Below are 18,161 nucleotides of genomic sequence, written 5' to 3'. Positions count from 1 at the left end.
AGTGATACTATAGTGAAATCCACTGGTTTAGACGTAACAATCAGAACTAGGTGAATAAGGCAATTACACATTAGGGCACCTATTCAAGATAGGTAGATAAGAATTATTCAGTATTAACACATACAGAAAGTGTAATTTTGTCACTTTAGGACTCAGCTTACTCATCTATAAAAAATGAAAAGGCTGATCAACTTCTAAGATTCTCCTGAGCCTAAAAGGCCCTGCACATCTCAGGCAATCTACAACACTGGTGTTATTTCTTTTTTTTTTTTTTTTTTTTTTTGAGACGGAGTCTTGCTCTGTCACCCAGGCTGGAGTGCAGTGGCCGGATCTCAGCTCACTGCAAGCTCCTCCTCTCAGGTTCACGCCATTCTCCTGCCTCAGCCTCCCGAGTAGCTGGGACTACAGGCGTTCTCTGTCTTCCTACACTCATTCGTCCAGCAACCTTCAACTTTTTCAAACTCCTAAATTGTGGCTTGCTCTCTGTGAGCCTCTTCCTAGATAGCATTCTGCAGCAGTTCTTGTTCACACCTCACCTACTTTAAGTCCCATTCATTCGTCAAGTCTGGGCTTAAACATCTCTTCCTTTGCAATGTGCCTCCACTGTAGTCTTCACCTTCTTTATTAAAACTTAATTCTTTTTGAATCACCTGTAATTATTTCTTTAATTTTCTGTTTCCCCTACTAAGTCACGAGCTCTCTGATGCCAAAGGCCATGCATATCTTGTTCACCATGGTATCCCTGTTTCCTGGAACAACTCCTGGCATTTGGAAATTATCCAAATATTTGTTAAATGAATAAATAATGGGATTGTGCTAAGTAAGCTAGTGAAAGACTCAGCACTGAAAGTAATTTCTAATTTTTCCAAGTAGGTCATTGAAAATAAAACTAAATATGTTGTTATTTATTGCTTTCTTTACAAAGGCAAAAGAACCCTAAGTTTCAGGTTAATCTTGCCCCCTTTCCTTACTGCTTGTCAAAAGCCCACAAGTTGTTAAGGGAAATTTTATCATGTTAATGAATAGTATCACCAAGTACTTAGTGAATACTATTATTTCAGTGACTATTGAAAGTGTATAGTCACTTTTGAAATTGTTTTTCTTTTGTAATTATCTTAACCAGGTATAATATATGTAGTTATGAATTATAAAATGAATATTGAATACAATGCTTCCCAACTGTATCCAACTCTACAGAAAATAGTTGCACGCATATACACAAACACACAATGCCAGCAAAGGATTTTCTCTAATATTAATACTTAACCATCTAATATCTAATAGTTAATGATATGTACTGAGAGAAGTCCAATATGCTTTAAATCCACAACGAAAAAAAATGATGGATATAATTGTTTAAAATCTAACATTTTTTCAAATTTACCAACTTGCTCATTGTTCTAACTTTTAATATCAAGGTTCTAATTTTCCCCAGATAAAATCTTCACATCATGGCCATGCAAGTGTTGAGAGGATGTCAGGAAATACATATTATATACATTAAATAATTTAATGTTTATTTATTTGTATTCCTCCAATTTTACACTTCTATTGTTTTTATAGTCTTCTAAGAGAAAGAATTGAGTTTAACCCCTTGCTCTTCTGAAGTTTACTGGGTAAAAGTAAAATTTTTAAGTAGAAAGTTTATGAGAAAACAAAGGTCTAAAATTAGAGAAATATGAAGCATAATAAAAATCATTCAACAAATATTTACCCAAACCTGCTATCATGCTATGTTTGGTGTGAGGAATAAGACAGTCTCAAAGAAACTACAGACTAGAGAAAGAAAACAACCACTAAAGAGAATCCCACTATAGTTCTGGGAGGCATATGAAAGAAATATATGCACAGGGGACCATCTAGGCACTGAAAAGAATGCCTAAAACTAGAGTTTTAGAAATTAGATTTTAAAAATATATTAAAACTTAAAAACAATACATGCAAAGGCCCAAAAGTAATGCAGAATATAGTAAATCTAATGTTTCAAAGTAGTTCAGCAATGAACTGTGGGGTATGTGTGTGTGTAGGCAAAAACAAAGAATAGGAAAATACGCTGGTTCCATATCTAGCATACAGGTGGACTATCAAGGGAAAAACACCTGATAACCTGGATAAATATTACAGGCATCCTTCCACTCATTTGGCTGAACTCACAAGAAAATAAAAGCAATTTCCAAGGCCAGAAAAATAAAGAAATTGCAGAAAACCACATAGTAAAGTAATACTGAAGAGGAGGCTGCCCTGAAGTCATGTGTTAATCTAAGTGGCTTAGAGTCTTAGATTCTAGCAGCCCTGTGGCGAACAGGGGACAAGGCCTTTGAGACTAAGCAAGGTTACTAGTTGGAACTAAGACAACCATATAAAGCTAGGATCCTCAAAGGGTTACTCCTTTAGTAAAATTAATAGAAAAACAAAAACAAAAAAGAATATCTTTCAGCAAAAGGAGACAAGGGAAAATGTGTCCTGCTCTTCCTAAGCTCTGGGTAGATAAGGGAAAAAAATCTCTGGGGCATTTGTAACCATAGCTTTCACCCTGATGAACTTTGTGATTCAAATTTATACTACAGATCCACACTCCAATATCTAAAACCCTTAGGGCCATATATGTTTCAAAGTTCATGATTTTTGAGATTCTACAAAGGTATTATGGTACAGACATCATATATGAAGTAACACCTCACTATAATCTGAACAGCATACCATAATATGACAATATTTTTATAGCTTAACATATGACTCTTCATGATAGGCAGTATATAAAGACTATAGAGGGTCAACTTTTCCTGCCAAATGATTTACAAAATAATTTTGGTTTTCTGAGCATGTTGGATTTTCAAATTATGGACAAGGATTATGGATCTGGACCTGCACTGGATGGGAAACTCCAAGAGCAGAAATCAACTTCAGGTGCTCTCAGAATGGCAGCACCTGTGGGACTTCTCTGAAGCAAAATCTTTCTAGGTGACCCTAGGCTCCCTAGGATTCCCACAAATTAAGTCCTAGCCAACATTACCTCAGAGTCTAAAATTACAAAACATATGAGGAATCATGACTGAATATCAGGCAAAAACAACAATAGAAACAGAACTTCATGTCATAGATCTATGAAACATAGAATATAAAATTAGTTTTGTTTAAAATGGTAAAGAAATAAAAGAGGAACTCAAAAATATTAGCAAGAAAAATACAGTATCCAGAAAATGGGCAAATTTGAAAAAATTCAAAAACAAAAAATATAAATAAATAAAGTAAAAAACTAAGAATGCATAAAAGCAGACAAGACACAGCTAAACAGAGAATTAATGAACTGGAAGGTATCTGAAAAACAAATCATGCTGAACAGAAAAGAAAACATTAGAAAATACAAAAAGTATATTAAGATTTATATGGATGTAATAAAGTCTAACATATTTCTAATCATGCTTGAAGGACATAAAAAGAAAAGAGAATGAGAATAAGCAATAATCAATGATAACTGAAAAGCTGAGAATTTTCCAGAACTGATGAGAGACATACATTCTCAGATTTTAAAAACCCAACAAATTCCAAATAGAATAAACAAACAAACAAAAATGCCACATCTAGACACACATACAATACAGAAGGACAAGACAAACAGAAGATTTGAATGTAGCCCCTGTCAAACAAAGGAATTACCTAAAAGCAGGTAGACAGATAAATTCTCCTAAGAGCAATAATAGAAGCCAAATGAGTGAAATATCAAAGTGAAAATAACTGTCATTCTAGAATCTTATATACAGATACATTATCTTCAAAATATACTTCAAGAAAAGTATATAGTTCAAGAAAATCTTATAAATGATGAAGGAATGGTGAGCAAAGAAGTCAGTTACAAGGTAGGCATATCTAAGTAAACATTGCTTTCATCAAATAATAATGTACAGCTTTATGAGTTAAAACTACAGTGAAACGTAAAACACTGAATAATAATAGCAGGTAAGATAGAAGTGGGTGATTGAAGTTAAAAGTTTCTACATTTCTTGGGAAGAAAAAAGAGATATTGATCAACTTCAGACATTACATATGCATATTAAAATTTTAAGGTTAATCACTAAAAGAACAGAAATAGTATATATATCTTCCAAACTACAGAAAGAGAAAGTTAGAATTAAAGGAAAAACTGATACAATTAAAAGCAGGGGGCACAAAAAAGCATGGAGAAGAAGGGCCGAATCACTGGCGATATATGTGGAATTGTTATAGTGGTGGTAGTAGCAATAATTGTACTAGTCATGTTTATTATTAGTAGTGATATTAATAACTGATTGTTATTGCATATCTGTGTGTCAAGTTCTGGTCTAGGTATTTTACATGCATTATCTTATGCATTACTCATTAAAAGTGAAGTAGGTACTATAATTAGTCTTCATTTTACAAATGAGGCTTATTACTGTTCTAAATCAAGCAGAAGACAACTAAAGAACGAGATTTCAGGTAGTTTTTTGTTTTGTTTTGCTTTCAGACAGGGTCTTGCTCTGTCACTCAGGCTGGAGTACAGTGGCATGATCATGGCTCACTGCAGGCCTGACATCCTCCGCAGCCTTCCAAGTACCTGGGACCATGGGTACACATGATCATGACTAATTTATTTTATTTTTTATAGAGATGGGCTCTCCCTATGTTACCCAGGCTGGTCTCAAACTCCTGGGCTAAAGTGATCCTCCTGCCTTGGCCTCCCAGAGTGTTAGGATTACAGGCATGAGACACTGCATACAGCTCAGAGAGCTTTTAAATAATTATCACTCACTGAATTTGAGGGATGAGGGATAACTCTAAAGTTAGTGGCTTGGGCAACTGAGTAGGCAATGCCTGGCATCCAATAGCAATTCTAAGATTTCATGCATGAATTATGCCATTCAAAGATGCAGAATATTTAAAGAGGGGTACAGTTGTGTCTGTTTTCTTTGGAATGGTGAGTAAATCACTATTTCAAGCAGCTTGGTTGTGGGAAAAAAGAAAAAGCAAAGAATGACAGGTTGGTTGCTGAAAAGCTATTACTAAGATAATAGAGGCCAAAGAGACGTGTGTGTGGTTTGTTTGTTTTAAATGGAGATACTTGAAAATACTTATAAGAGAGACAGAAGATGTTAAAGATACAGATGACAGAGAGAATAACTCATGTAGAAAGGACAGTTGTAATTTAAAATAAAAATGCTAAGCCTACGAGAATAATCAAATGGTGCAGCCCAAAGGCAAAACTACACCAACCAGGGAGAGACCTAGATTCTCTCTCTCCTAAAATTTCTTTCTTTTTTTTTTTTTTTTTTTTGAGATGAAGTCTTGCTCTTGTTCCCCAGCCTGGAGCGCAATGGCATGATCTCAGCTCACTGCAACCTCTGCCTCTTGGGTTCCAGCGATTCTCCTGCCTCAGGCTCCCGAGTAGCTGGGATTACAGGTGCCTGCCACCACACTTGGCTAATTTTTTTGTATTTTTAGTAAAGACAGGGTTTCATCATGTTGGCCAGGCTGGTCTCGAACTCCTGACCTCAGGTGATCTGACCACCTTGGTCTCCCAAAGGGCTGGGATTACAGGCGTGAGCCACAGCACCTGGCAAAAATTCTTTAGAAAATGCTAGATCCTCCTTAAAAATGAATACTAAAGAAGGCTTCTGTACACAAGGGAGAGGAGGATCCTCACACATCTGGGACAAATGGAGAGACAGCAGAAAAACAGCTACAGAAAGACTGTGGGCTTCAGGGTACAATTCTCTCTGGTTTGTGCTTTCACCCAATTGTTTCAAGGAAGAGTCATCATTTCTTACTCACAAGTCATTGTGCAATTGACACAGGGGTATGCCATTCAACCAATCTTCCCTTGGTGAGAAAGAAAAAAATAGGGCAACTCCCACATTACATAAATGGCTAAGAAAAAACATAGCCAACATTCTTCTTCATAAATATACATTTTTCTAAAAAGAGAAAACATTGTAAAAGAAATGAAACTAAGGATAAATATTTTTAATGGCAAGGAATTTGATTTTTCAAATTATTTAAATGCACTATGATTTTGTTTGAAGGTTCTCTTAGTAGATGCTGGCTCAGGAGTTGAGTCACTTAAAATACAACTCTGCAAGGAAAACATCCTCGGCCCCTAGGGAATAGGGTTATATGTCACTTCTGACCTTCTTTACCAAGATAAGCTCCGAAGAACACCCTATCCCAGCATCAGTCAATTGAAGAGAGGAGGTAAGGTATTTAAAGGATATTGATTTGTGAAAAGCTAAAAGACAGGTCCATGGCAACTAAGCACACAGATTAAATTACAAATAAATCTTCAGCCACCATTTATTAAACATTACAATTAACGTGGCAATATATCAAGAAATTTAGATTTTAATCTAAAATGCTACAAGCTAATATTGCAATTAGGATATGAATTTGCCTACTATCTATATAATTTTCAGTATTTTTTCCATATCAACATTTTAAATCACTAAAACAACTTTTTAAAAATCAAATTGTTACCAATTTTATTCTAAGAAAGTATCTGCTAACTACGCTGACTGCAAAAAGCGAAAAAAAAATAACTAAAGTGACCCAAATATATTTAACATTATACCATTAAAAAAAGATTATTCTGAAAATGAGAAAGTAAAAAGATCTGGAAAAAAATCCCTATTGTTCCACTAGCTGCTATAAAGTCTGTTTAATTATTTTTGTGTCATTTTTAAAGCATGCTCCCTCCTACTACCTAAGACTCTTGGTCACTCTGCTTCCCCTGCTCCTGCCCACCCTGATCACGTGATCTCTTCTCTCCCCTCCTAGGACACTAAGCATCTTTGAGAATGTCACAGAATCACACACATTGAGCCCATTACACATGTATGGTATGAATTATAATCATATTAAATACTTTTCAGAAGTGCGTCTACCCCATCTCTTCACCCTTGGGCTGGGTCTTCTAGTAAAATCAAGAGGAAGGAACAGATTATGTTCTGGTACAGAAAAATGAGAGGGTGTGTTTTGTTTTGTTTTTAAAAAAACGAATAGTTAAATGAGAACAACTAGAATCAAATTAAAATATATTTACAGCAAGTTAGTATACTTCTCAAATTCAAAGTTACTCTAGTGTTCAGTAATCCTTTACACATTGTTCTACTTAATTTTATTCAGTAAACTTCGCTTACTTTTTGGATCTTTCAGCACTTATAGAAAGCCCTACTAAATTATCGCAAATATAAATATATGGTGGCTGCTGAATTAGTGTGCTAACAGAATTTTTATTAATTAAAATATATTTCAGGTTTACTAAGCACATTTATGCAAAGCAAACTCACTTTCAGGTTTAAATTTTCATTCTATTTTTAACTCACAAAATTTCTTTTTTGCAGAATATCTTATGAATAAAATTAAAGCAGCAGGAATTTGTGTTGATGTGCTAGTATTTGTCTTCAATCAAAAATCAGTCCATATCTCCTACTACCTTTACCAGATAGTCTTATAAGAAACATAATCTTTTTCTTTTTTGTAATTTGGGAGGAACAGAATTGTTAGTAAAATTCTAGTATCTCTCAAACATCAGATTCAGAACGTGAAGCTCTTACTTTTCATGTGGGATAAGCTCATTACTAAATAGCTTCAAGTGTTTAATACGGAAAAAATAGGATTACTGAAAACCAAATTGGCTTTTCATAAGGTTTGTTTTGATGTTAACAGTAATGTCTAGGTTTGAATTCTGATAATCATAAATAGGATACTTTAACAATGTAGCATATATAGAAATCATTCATAAGCACTATTAACTGAAATGAATCATATAGCAGGGCTGCAAAACTTTCCAAATTTACCGCTGCAGATGTTACTTTGGACCAACTCTATTTTATTGTTTAGCCTTGACATAATACCGGGTACACACTGGGTTCCTATTACTACCTAATCTTTTTACTTTATTATTTGACTTGGGCTATCCTTTAGGGCATCACACACAAAATAGAAAAAACAAACAACACTGAAGTGTCAAACAGATGTAACTAAGAAGGTAAATACTCATTGACTCCTGGATGTTTTATATGCTAGCAAATAGGTACAACAAGTTACAAGGGAAAGGAGGCGAGGATGTATAGGTGGACCCAGAAAAGTTAATGTCAAACCAATATTGATTAGGTATTTAATTTTCACATACAAAGGGCAACATTATTATAGTCGAGTATGGAATGAAAGTTTTACATAATCCAAAAGTATCATAAAACATATAATCCTTACTTAGATTGTTAAGTGCTGTCACTGAAAAAAGAAAAAAAATCTGGGAATAAATGTACAGAGCTTCTTCATCTCAACCTTTTCACCATATATAATTCTGCCCTCAGATGTTAACAAGTCATTTCTTCAAGTGTATAAATCATATATCTTTAAGAATCATTTTATAAGTCACCATAATTAACAACAATAGTTTTCTTGGCCTATCAACCTAAAGAGAAAAGAATTTATCATTTAAACCAGTACCTTAATATTAAATTCATATTTCATAAGGATTTTGAGCCCAATTAATCCAATACCTCTAAAAAAAAATGACAGAACCATAAATCTATTTTAACGATCTTCCAATCTAAACTCCAAACTAAAAAGTTATACACAAACCAAACTAATAATAAATTGGAATTGTTTTTGTTTCAAATCCCCACACTCTACATTTTGTGCTCTTTTTCTCCAAACCAGTATTTAATATTTTCAGAACTAAAACACCAACTACTCAAGAATGCTTCAGTGCCTATAGAGAAACTTAATTATGTGTTTGCACGTTTTAATAACAACTCACTTTTATAACTGGTGTTTACTGAAAACCTGTGAATAAATTACTGAGATAGTTTACTGTTTTTTTAAAGGAACTTCACAAAGAATTCTGAGCAAAGATGTCCTCTTAATAATGCATATAACATATATATTCAGGTTTTCCATATCATCTTTTCTTAGAATAGTACATATTAATAATGTGATACCTATGTCTCCAAATTCCACCCAAAAGTTGGTTTTAAGTAGATGTTTTATTTTATGACTTACTAGAAAAGCAAAACATTAAAAAGAAAAACCACTAAGCAATACTCCTCAGTGCTTGGATTTTGGTCATTGTTTTATGCAACAGAATTAAAATTTTTTCATTCAATTTTTTTCATGACAGAATTAAAATTTTTTCATGCATATTATAAAGACTGCAATATGTATGCAGATTTTCATGCTCAATTCCACAGAAAGCTATCCAAGCAAGGTGAGTGTTTTGAGATTAGACCATTTAGGTTAATATGGTTCATTTTCTCTCCTCTCTCAATAGAGTATATTACTGAACTACAGATGGCAGTTAAGTGCACTGGTTAAAAGCTATGCAAGTTTGGCCAGGGGAAGTGGTGGCTCACTCCTGTAATCACAGCACTTTGGGAGGCCAAGGTGGGTGCATAACCTGAGGGAAGGAGTTCAAGACCAGCCTGGCCAACATGAAGAAACCCCATCTCTACTAAAAAAACACACAAGAATTAGCCAGGTGTGGTGGTACACGCCTGTAAGTCCCAGCGACTCAGGAGGCTGAGGCAGGAGAATTACTCAAACCCGGGAGGCTGCAGTGGGCCGACAATGCACCACTGCACTCCAGCCTGGGTGACAGAGCGAGACTCCATCACACAAAGAAAAAAAAAATAAGCCATGAAAGTTAATTACCCTCCCTGAACCCATTAAGTGGTGAAAGATTAATAATATAAAGCTCAGTGCCTGCTATATAGTAACTGCTCAATAAATGTTCAGCTCTTACGACCATTCATATTATTAATTCAACACCAGTTCCTATTTCAGCTGCTTTCTTTTATAACATGGAATCTCTTCCCCCTATTTTCCACATCTTAGAAATCATATTGGAAAACCTCCTACCTTCAAAATTTTCAAAAGACTTTTCCACTAAAATACTAATGTGACTAAATATTTAGATCTGGAGAAGTCGGTCTTTATCTGAATGATGTTTTAATGAACTGTTCAAACCTGTGAATGTTCTCTGAAATATATCAGTATACTGATTTATCATTTTCATTATAGACCAGCATGTAGCAAATTCATAACCTATACCTTTTTATTATGAGGATTTTCTAGACTGATATACACCTTTAAGACATGAATCATCCTCCTAGAGTTGGGGAAACTGATGGGAAAATGGCTAAATGATTCAGCATGCTGCAGCAAAGTGAGCTGGTCATAAATTTACAATTTCCACTTCTGTTAGGTGCCCTGGCCCTGGTGGCCTCTTTCATCTTGTACTGCACATATAACATATAATACTGTAATCAACAAATTTTGTTAAACATTCCCTTGGGAAAGGCATAATGGTACTTTCTCCTCAGATCAGCTTCTAGAAACAAAATTATTCAATTCTATGAGACAACAGGTTCAGAAGGCTAGACAACTCTTACAACGTCCAGTTGTAAGCTTCACCAAGCTTGACTTATGCAGATAACAGGGCGAGAGTGAATTCTGACACTGGTACCACTTTCTCAGCTGCACAAAGGAGATAGTAGGGAAAAGACCTCAGGCCAAAAAAACCCAGAAGATGAGCAAAGGAAGCCAGCTGAGGAAATGGTTATGGCCATACCTGTGTCTCTCATGCCAACACTGACCTTTACCAAAAACATCACAATAGAACAGAAGATCCTAAGCAGGTCAAGAGAACTAAATAGCAACTGCTGAACATACACTCATATAGCCTGACTTATGAGGAGCCTCACTACCCAAAGCAGGTGAAAGCCTTTTTCTTTTCTAAGTGCCTCTGTTTATCCTTCAATGACGAAAGATTTACTGTTAATTAAGGTATTTCAGAAATGTACAGATTCCAGAGTAGAATAAAGCCTTTTCCATCAAATAACCAGTTACAAAAACAACATTAAGAATTAAATGTTTCCATCTAAAATTGCACCATCTCAGATGCTGGGGAAGTACATCCATTTTGTGACCATAGCATAGTCATCTCACCCAGCATTTTCTGAGAATGGGACAAAATGTACCAGAATGTGTAAAATGAAATTGCCATAGCTATTAAGTCCAATTTCCTCATTCAGTATCTTGAATTCATTTGTTTGGTATGGTAACATACACACATACACACACACACACACACTCTCTCTCACAAAAAAAATCCTCAGGAGCAACACTGAAAAAGATGATACTATATTAGAATTATCTGAAATGTATTTAAGAAAGAACTAGGGTGACAAGTTTGACCTTCCATAAATTCATCTTTTTTTTTTTTTTTTACTGTGCAACCTCTAATTTCCTCTAATTTGGAGAAGGGAGGGTGGGTGGAGAAAGAAAAAAAGGTGCAAAACATCTAATTCAGAGTGTACAATCTGTGTGTGTGTATATATATATACACATAATATGTGTGTGTGTATTTTTCCCCCTTCACCAAGACCTTGGAGTTAAATAAGAGGAAAAAATGGCTCACAAGACAAGGTTTCAGGACTAACCCAAGGGAACACCTCCACAGCTGGAGAATTTCAGCTCAGGGGCAACCTGGCTGGGAATATCAGAGGCCGCAGCATTATCGACCAAGAGCACAGGCCGCACCACCAGCATCCCAGGCGCCTCTGCCGTGCGCATGTCCCTCTTATATAAAGAGATGCTTACAGTCCAGGTGCTTTTTCTTGGGGCCCATCACTTCATGAGTAGTGGCTTTGCAGACCGCTCTCGCTACAGCAGAGCCTGTCACGCTGTACTGAGCGGCGGCGATCCGATCCGTGAGCGTTTGGCCCGACATCTTCTCTGGTCGCGTCTACCACCTCCTCTTCTGCAGGAAACAAGGGGAGACGGTCCGGCTTTAATCCGCAGACCCTCCCCTCCAAGCACCCAGGCCTTGCCTCCTCCAGCCGCGCGGCGGCTCTCTCCTCCTCCATCCCCACCCTGGCACCACCTCTTGGAGCCAGCAACGCGCCAAGCCCCGCTCCTGCGATGCGGTCCAGGGAGTCTTGGCCGTGAGTGGGGCAGTCACGGAACCCCAGCGTGGGCTCCAGTCTCAGCATCGTGACACCGTCCCCATTCTCCCCCAACCCCCACACAGGACCAGACTCGCCCCCTGGGTACCCTCCTGTCAATCAGCACTTTCCCCGCAACCTGACACGCGGGTGCTGCGCTAGCCACGACGTGCGTCCGGGTTATTCCCTGGGCGCCGCACCCACCGGTGCCCACCTCCCACCTTCGCAGACTTTCCTCCTAGCAGCCTGCAGGCTTCGGGGAATGCATCGGCTACCCAACCCCTGGCTGCCTCCCTCCTCCTCCTCGCGCTGCTGCAGCAAAGGGCTCGTCCTCCCTCAGTCGCGAAGGAGATTATCCTAGCATTGCGCCATGTTATGCCCTCGCTTCCCCTTCCTTCCCCGCCGCCGGCTCCAAAGCCTCGCCGAGGCCGATAGCCCGGGCCCCTTCCCCCCGGTCTCCAAATTCCTGCCGCAGGGGCCGCCCGGGAGCGCTGCGGAGGCGCCGGAGTCTTGGGGCACCTCACCCTTCCCGGATTTGGAGCGGAGCCGGGCTGACAGCGCAGCCCAGCCCCCCCGCCCGCCCTGGAGCGCTCCGCGGAGCTGTCACCCGGCCGCTGCCCTTCTCCGCACCCTGGGATTATCCTCTGTGGATCCCCGCGCGGCCCTGGCGCGGGGAGGGGGCCGAGTACGGCCGCGGGAACTCACCCCGCCCCTGAGCGGCGCCGCCCGCCGCAGGATGAGCGGAGCCCGGACAGCTGAGGGAAGCCGCGCCGGTGGGTGTGTGCGACCGCGCGCAGACCCGGTGCCCCTGGGCGCAAAGTCTCCAGCCCTGGCCGGGCCCCGCTCCTCAGCTCCGCGGTCCCGACACCCGCCGCCCCTGGCCCCAGAAGCCAGTACCCGCCCGCCGCCGCCTCTTCTGCAAGCGCCGCCGCGTCTCTCTAGCGCTCCAAGCTGCGTCCCCATCCCCGCCCCCACCTCAGCTGTGGCTCCTCCGACGAGTCAGGTGACGGCGGCGGACAAACCCGGACGAGCCCTCGGCGGAGTGCCTCGCGGCCCCCTCCCAGCTACTCACACACACCGCCCCCCGGGGCTGGGAGCTTAAAGGCGAGGGGGCGCCTCGCGCAAGCATCCCCGGCAAGCGGGAGGGGAGAAGAAGGAGGCGGGGAGGCGAGGAGGCCGACACCCACCCAGCTCGCCGCTCTCCGCTGGGCTCCTGGCCGCCCCTCCGATGCTGGCTCCGCACCCGGCACGCACTGGGAGCGCGCACCGCGCACACCTGCCCGCCGACTGCTGGGGGCGCCCTGGGCGGTGGGGGCGTTGGCCAAGCCAGGCGAGTGGGCTTCTCGGGTTCTACTCGATGAAGGCCAAGGCAAGGGCGTCGTCGCGCGCTGCCTGGCGAAGCCCAGCCCCTTCTCCCCCACACTGTCGCTGACACGCCCGCCTGTCAAAGGCGCCCAGGCCCAGATGAGCAGGGTGATTTTAAATGTCAGATCCTGCCGGCCATCCGCGACCGTTACCTGTGCGTCTTCACCTCCTCAGTCTCCTCCGCTTGTCTCAGTTACAACTGGGAGCCCGGGTGGGCCGGTAATTCTAGCCACTTTAGTCTTAAAGGGATACTGAGGTCTGCTGAAGGGCGAATAATTAACAGCCATTAATCGAGTCCCAGGTTACCTTCGACAGTAATCATTTGAGTGCATAAGGATAAACCCTTCGTACCCTTTAAAAGTAATTCTGCCAGTTGAATATAGTGTTGGAACGTCCGTCAATTGAATATCAAGTGTATACTTGAATAGTAAGCAGGAATTTCTAAACAGGGATGTGGAGTTGGTTAATAGCTTCACATGTTGACATTTTCAAAGGTTGTTATTTATGTTCAACTTTTTTTTTTTTTAATTCTCACAGTAGCATGAAGATCAAAACTGTATTTGTGAACTTTCCTGGCATTTTTTCCCCCTGGCTTCTGGTGGCTTCTGCTCAGCCTTGAAGCCATGTATGGATACCTATCAATCTCAAGGTTTTGTTATATATTCCTCTCTTTCACCTGGTTCAGTGTTCAGTATGCAGTCATGATTTCCTGACTGTTGAGAATGATTCTAGCACTAATTGGAAGCTCTTAATAAAGAGAGACAGCTTAAGAGCACCATTGTCTCAAATACTAGTTTTACTGTATTTACGAGGGAAATAAAAACGCAATTCTATTTAAAAAACAACAACAACAACAACAAAAAACTTATACTCCAGTTTTATAGCAGCTTAATATAATGGTCCCAGACTGGAGGAAAGCCAAATGTTATTCTACTAGCAGATGAATAAACAAGACATGGTATATCCACATAATGGAATACTACTTAGCAATAACAAGAAACAAACTAATACCATTCATGAATCTCAAATGCATTAGATGAAAGGAAAGAAGCTCAATCAAAAAATCTACTTATTATTTTGATTTCATTTATGTGACATTCTGGAAAAATCAAAACTATAGAAACAGAAAACATACCAGGTGCCAAGTCAGGTGATGGTGGCATTGAGGAAGGGGCCTGCAAAGGGGTAGAAGGAAACTTTTTGGAGAGATGGAAGTATTTTGTATCATGACGGTGATGATTATACAACTGCATGTATTTCTCAAAACTCATCAATTTGTACACTTAAAATTGATGCATTTTGTTGTATTTTAATTATACCTCAATATAATCTGATAGAGTTGGAGTGGCGATATTAATATCAAAGTAAGTTTTACAATAAGGAATATTAATAGCAATAAACAGGCACATTTTTTTTTTCTTTTTTCTTTTTTTTTTTTTTTTTTTGAGACGGAGTCTGACTCTGTGGCTCAGGCTGGAGTGCAGTGGCCGGATCTCAGCTCACTGCAAGCTCCGCCTCCTGGGTTCACGCCATTCTCCTGCCTCAGCCTCCCGAGTAGCTGGGACTACAGGCGCCCGCCACCTCGCCCGGCTACTTTTTGTATTTTTTTTTTTTTTTTTTTTTTTTAGTAGAGACGGGGTTTCACCGTGTTAGCCAGGATGGTCTTGATCTTGTGACCTCGTGATCCGCCCGTCTCGGCCTCCCAAAGTGCTGGGATTACAAGCTTGAGCCACCGCGCCCGGCCAGCAGGCACATTTCATAATGAAAAATTCATTAAGAGCATGGAACAATTCTACATGTTTATATAGCTAAGAACAGAGCTTCAAAATAGGATGAAGCAAAACCTAATAGCATTAAAAGGAGAAGTAGGCAAATCTACAATTATACTTGAGGATTTCAGAACTTTTCTCTGTGTAATAAATAGGACAAGTAGACAGGAAACCTGTAAGGGTATAGGTGACTTGAAATAGCCCTGTGCTGCTATAAAGACACATGCACACGTATGTTTATTGCAGCACTATTCACAATAGCAAAGACTTGGAATCAACCCAAATGTCCATCAGTGACAGATTGGATTAAGAAAATGTGGCACATATACACCATGGAATACTATGCAGCCATCAAAAAGGATGAGTTTGTGTCCTTTGTAGGGACATGGATGCAGCTGGAAACCATCATTCTTAGCAAACTATCACAAGAACAGAAAACCAAACACCGCATGTTCTCACTCATAGGTGGGAACTGAACAATGAGATCACTTGGACTCAGGAAGGGGAACATCACACACCAGGGCCTATCATGGGGAGGGGGGGGGGGAGAGGGATTGCATTGGGAGTTATACCTGATGTAAATGACGAGTTGATGGGTGCAGCACACCAACATGGCACAAGTATACATATGTAACAAACCTGCACGTTATGCACATGTACCCTGCAACTTAAAGTATAATAATAATAAATAAATTAAAAAAAAAAAAAAGAAATAGCCCTGTAGGCCGGGCACGGTGACTCATGCTTGTAATCCCAGCACTTTGGGAGGCCGAGCCAGCCAGGCGGATCACGAGGTTAGGAGATCCAGACCATCCTGGCTAACACGATGAAACCCCGTTTCTACTAAAAATACAAAAAATAAAAATAAAAAAAAAATATTAGCCTGGCGTGGTGGCGGGTGCCTGTAGCCCCAGTTACTCGGGAGTCTAAGGCAGGAGAATGCCTTGAACCCGGGAGGCGGAGCTTGCAGCGCCGCTGCACTCCAGCCTGGGCGACAGAGCGAGACTCTGTCTCAAAAAAAAAAAAAAAAAGAAGTAGCCCTGCAGACCAATTTGACCTAACTGACATTTATAAAATAGTCCACCCAACAGTGGTGGAATACTTTCTTCAAGTGTGCGTGGAACATTCACCAGGATTGACCATACTGACTGATACTAAGCCATGAAGCTTAGTATTTTAAATGTTAAAAGATTATAATCATACATATTATGTTCTCTCACCACAGTGGAATTTAACTAAAAATCAGTAACAGATAGATATATAGAAATCTCCAAATATCTGATAATTAACACATTGTAAATAACCCATGGGTCTAATTTTCTCATAAGGAAAATTGGGAATTTATTTGAACTAAATAATAATGAAAATCCCACATATCAAAATTTGTGGGTTGCAGGCAAAGCACTGATTAGAGGCAAGTTTATAGCATTAAAATGTTTAGGGATGAAGAAAGATCTAAAAATATTTATTTGAGTTTCAACCTTAAGGCACTAGAAAAAGAACAAATTGAATTCAACATGAGCAGAAAGAAGGAAGTAATAAAGAGTACAAATCAATGAAAGAGAAAATGACAAATAATAGATAAAATCAATTAAACCAAAAGCCATTTTTTGGAAAAGATCACAAAATGGATAACCCCCCCTAGCCAGATTGAGCAAGGAAAAATAAGATGGCACAAATTTCCAATGTTAGGAGTGAAAGGAGAAATCAATTCTATGGACATTAAAAAATAAGAGAATGTTATAAACAACATTGTGCAATAAGTTGGACAATTTACATAAAATGAGGAAGTAGTATAAAATAATGCTTTTACAACAGTGCAATAATGATGTCATGTCACATACGTTGCTATTAGTTAAGTTTTGAGCAAATAACATGTTTCCAATAATAATTAAAATAATACAATCTGTGAATGATTTATTTTTCAAAATAGATTGGAATGGGTTCAAAGTCAGTCCTATAATAGTTGCAGTTACATACAATACACTGGGAAGTATTTGAAGCCAGAGCTTATTCTTGGTATGCTACCCATGTCTCTGGTACTATGCATGAGAGAATATCCCACACATAAACATCCTGACCTAGTGTTAGCAGAATGTTTGAAAATCCCTCAACTATAGAAGTATCATATACAAATCAATGAATAATGTCAAGGATGGAACCAATGTATGAAATGTGGGTTGTTTTGGAAGATTTTAATGAGCTTTGAAAATAGTAGAATATTTTCAGTGGCAAGATTTGGAGATGCTGGCTTCTTACAGCCTGGAAAATCTAGTTACATCCATGAATGTTATATACTAAAGTGAAAGAAAGAAAATAGACTAAAAGAAAGAAATATATTGAGATAAAAAATTATTTGTTGACATGTTCTCTTTGAAGGCGCAGGCACATAATAAATGATATTCAATAAATCTTAGGCAAGAATAAGAATTGACATTTAATGTTTTACAAGTTGAAACATCTTTGATCTCAGTGGTCAGAAAATAGGGTAATTATAATAAACACCCCAAACTGTTTTTTAAAAATACACATTGAGGCTGGTGCGGTGGTTCATTCCTGTAATCCCAGCACTTTGAGAGGCCAAGACCGGTAGATCACTTGGTCAGGAGTTTGAGACTAGCATGGCCAACATGGTGAAACCCTGTCTCTACTAAAAATACAAAAAATTAGCCGGGCATGGTGGCGCATGCCTGTAGTCCCAGGTACTGGGGAGGCTGAGGCCCAAGAATCACTTCAAGAGGTTGCAGTGAGCTGAGATCATGCCACTGCACACCATCCTAGGCGACAGAGTGAGACTCCGTCTCAAAAAAAAAAAAAAAAAAAATTGAATTTGTTTTCTGGGCCAATATACATAAATGTATATATACTACTAAATAGATTTTTTTCTAAGTCTCTGATTTATTTATTTATTTATTTATTTATTTATTTACTTTTTGTATAGACAGGGTCTCATTTTATTGCCCAGGCTGGTCTTGAACTCCTGGCCTTAAGTGATACTCCTGCCTTGACTTCCTAAAGCACTGGGATTACAGGTGTGAACCACCATACCCAGCTAGGTCTTTGTTGT

The 18,161-nt window shown here is 39.4% G+C and overlaps 1 protein-coding gene across 27 annotated transcripts in view; it reads right to left on the bottom strand.

Annotated features, from left to right (window-relative positions):
- The window catches only part of LOC105495854 (synaptosome associated protein 91), a 166,277-nt gene extending 152,783 nt beyond the window's left edge, over positions 1-13,494 (bottom strand). For 7 of the 27 annotated variants that reach the window (XM_024797321.2, XM_071096787.1, XM_071096780.1 and 4 more), the window contains exons 1-2: positions 12,666-12,916; positions 11,617-11,776 (exon numbers count right to left, since the gene is read on the bottom strand). In XM_024797321.2, the coding sequence (XP_024653089.2) occupies positions 11,617-11,746 (130 nt within the window). In that variant the 5' untranslated portion in view covers positions 11,747-11,776; positions 12,666-12,916. The other 20 variants (XM_071096770.1, XM_071096781.1, XM_011765828.3 and 17 more) reach the window with 12 other exon arrangements.
- Between the last annotated feature and the right edge of the window lie 4,667 nt (positions 13,495-18,161).

The sequence above is a fragment of the Macaca nemestrina genome, chromosome 5 (genome assembly GCF_043159975.1).
Source record: "Macaca nemestrina isolate mMacNem1 chromosome 5, mMacNem.hap1, whole genome shotgun sequence".
In the NCBI taxonomy this organism is placed as follows: domain Eukaryota; kingdom Metazoa; phylum Chordata; class Mammalia; order Primates; family Cercopithecidae; genus Macaca; species Macaca nemestrina.
Note: the sequence above shows the minus strand (reverse complement) of the source record. Positions and strands in the feature narration are given on the sequence as shown.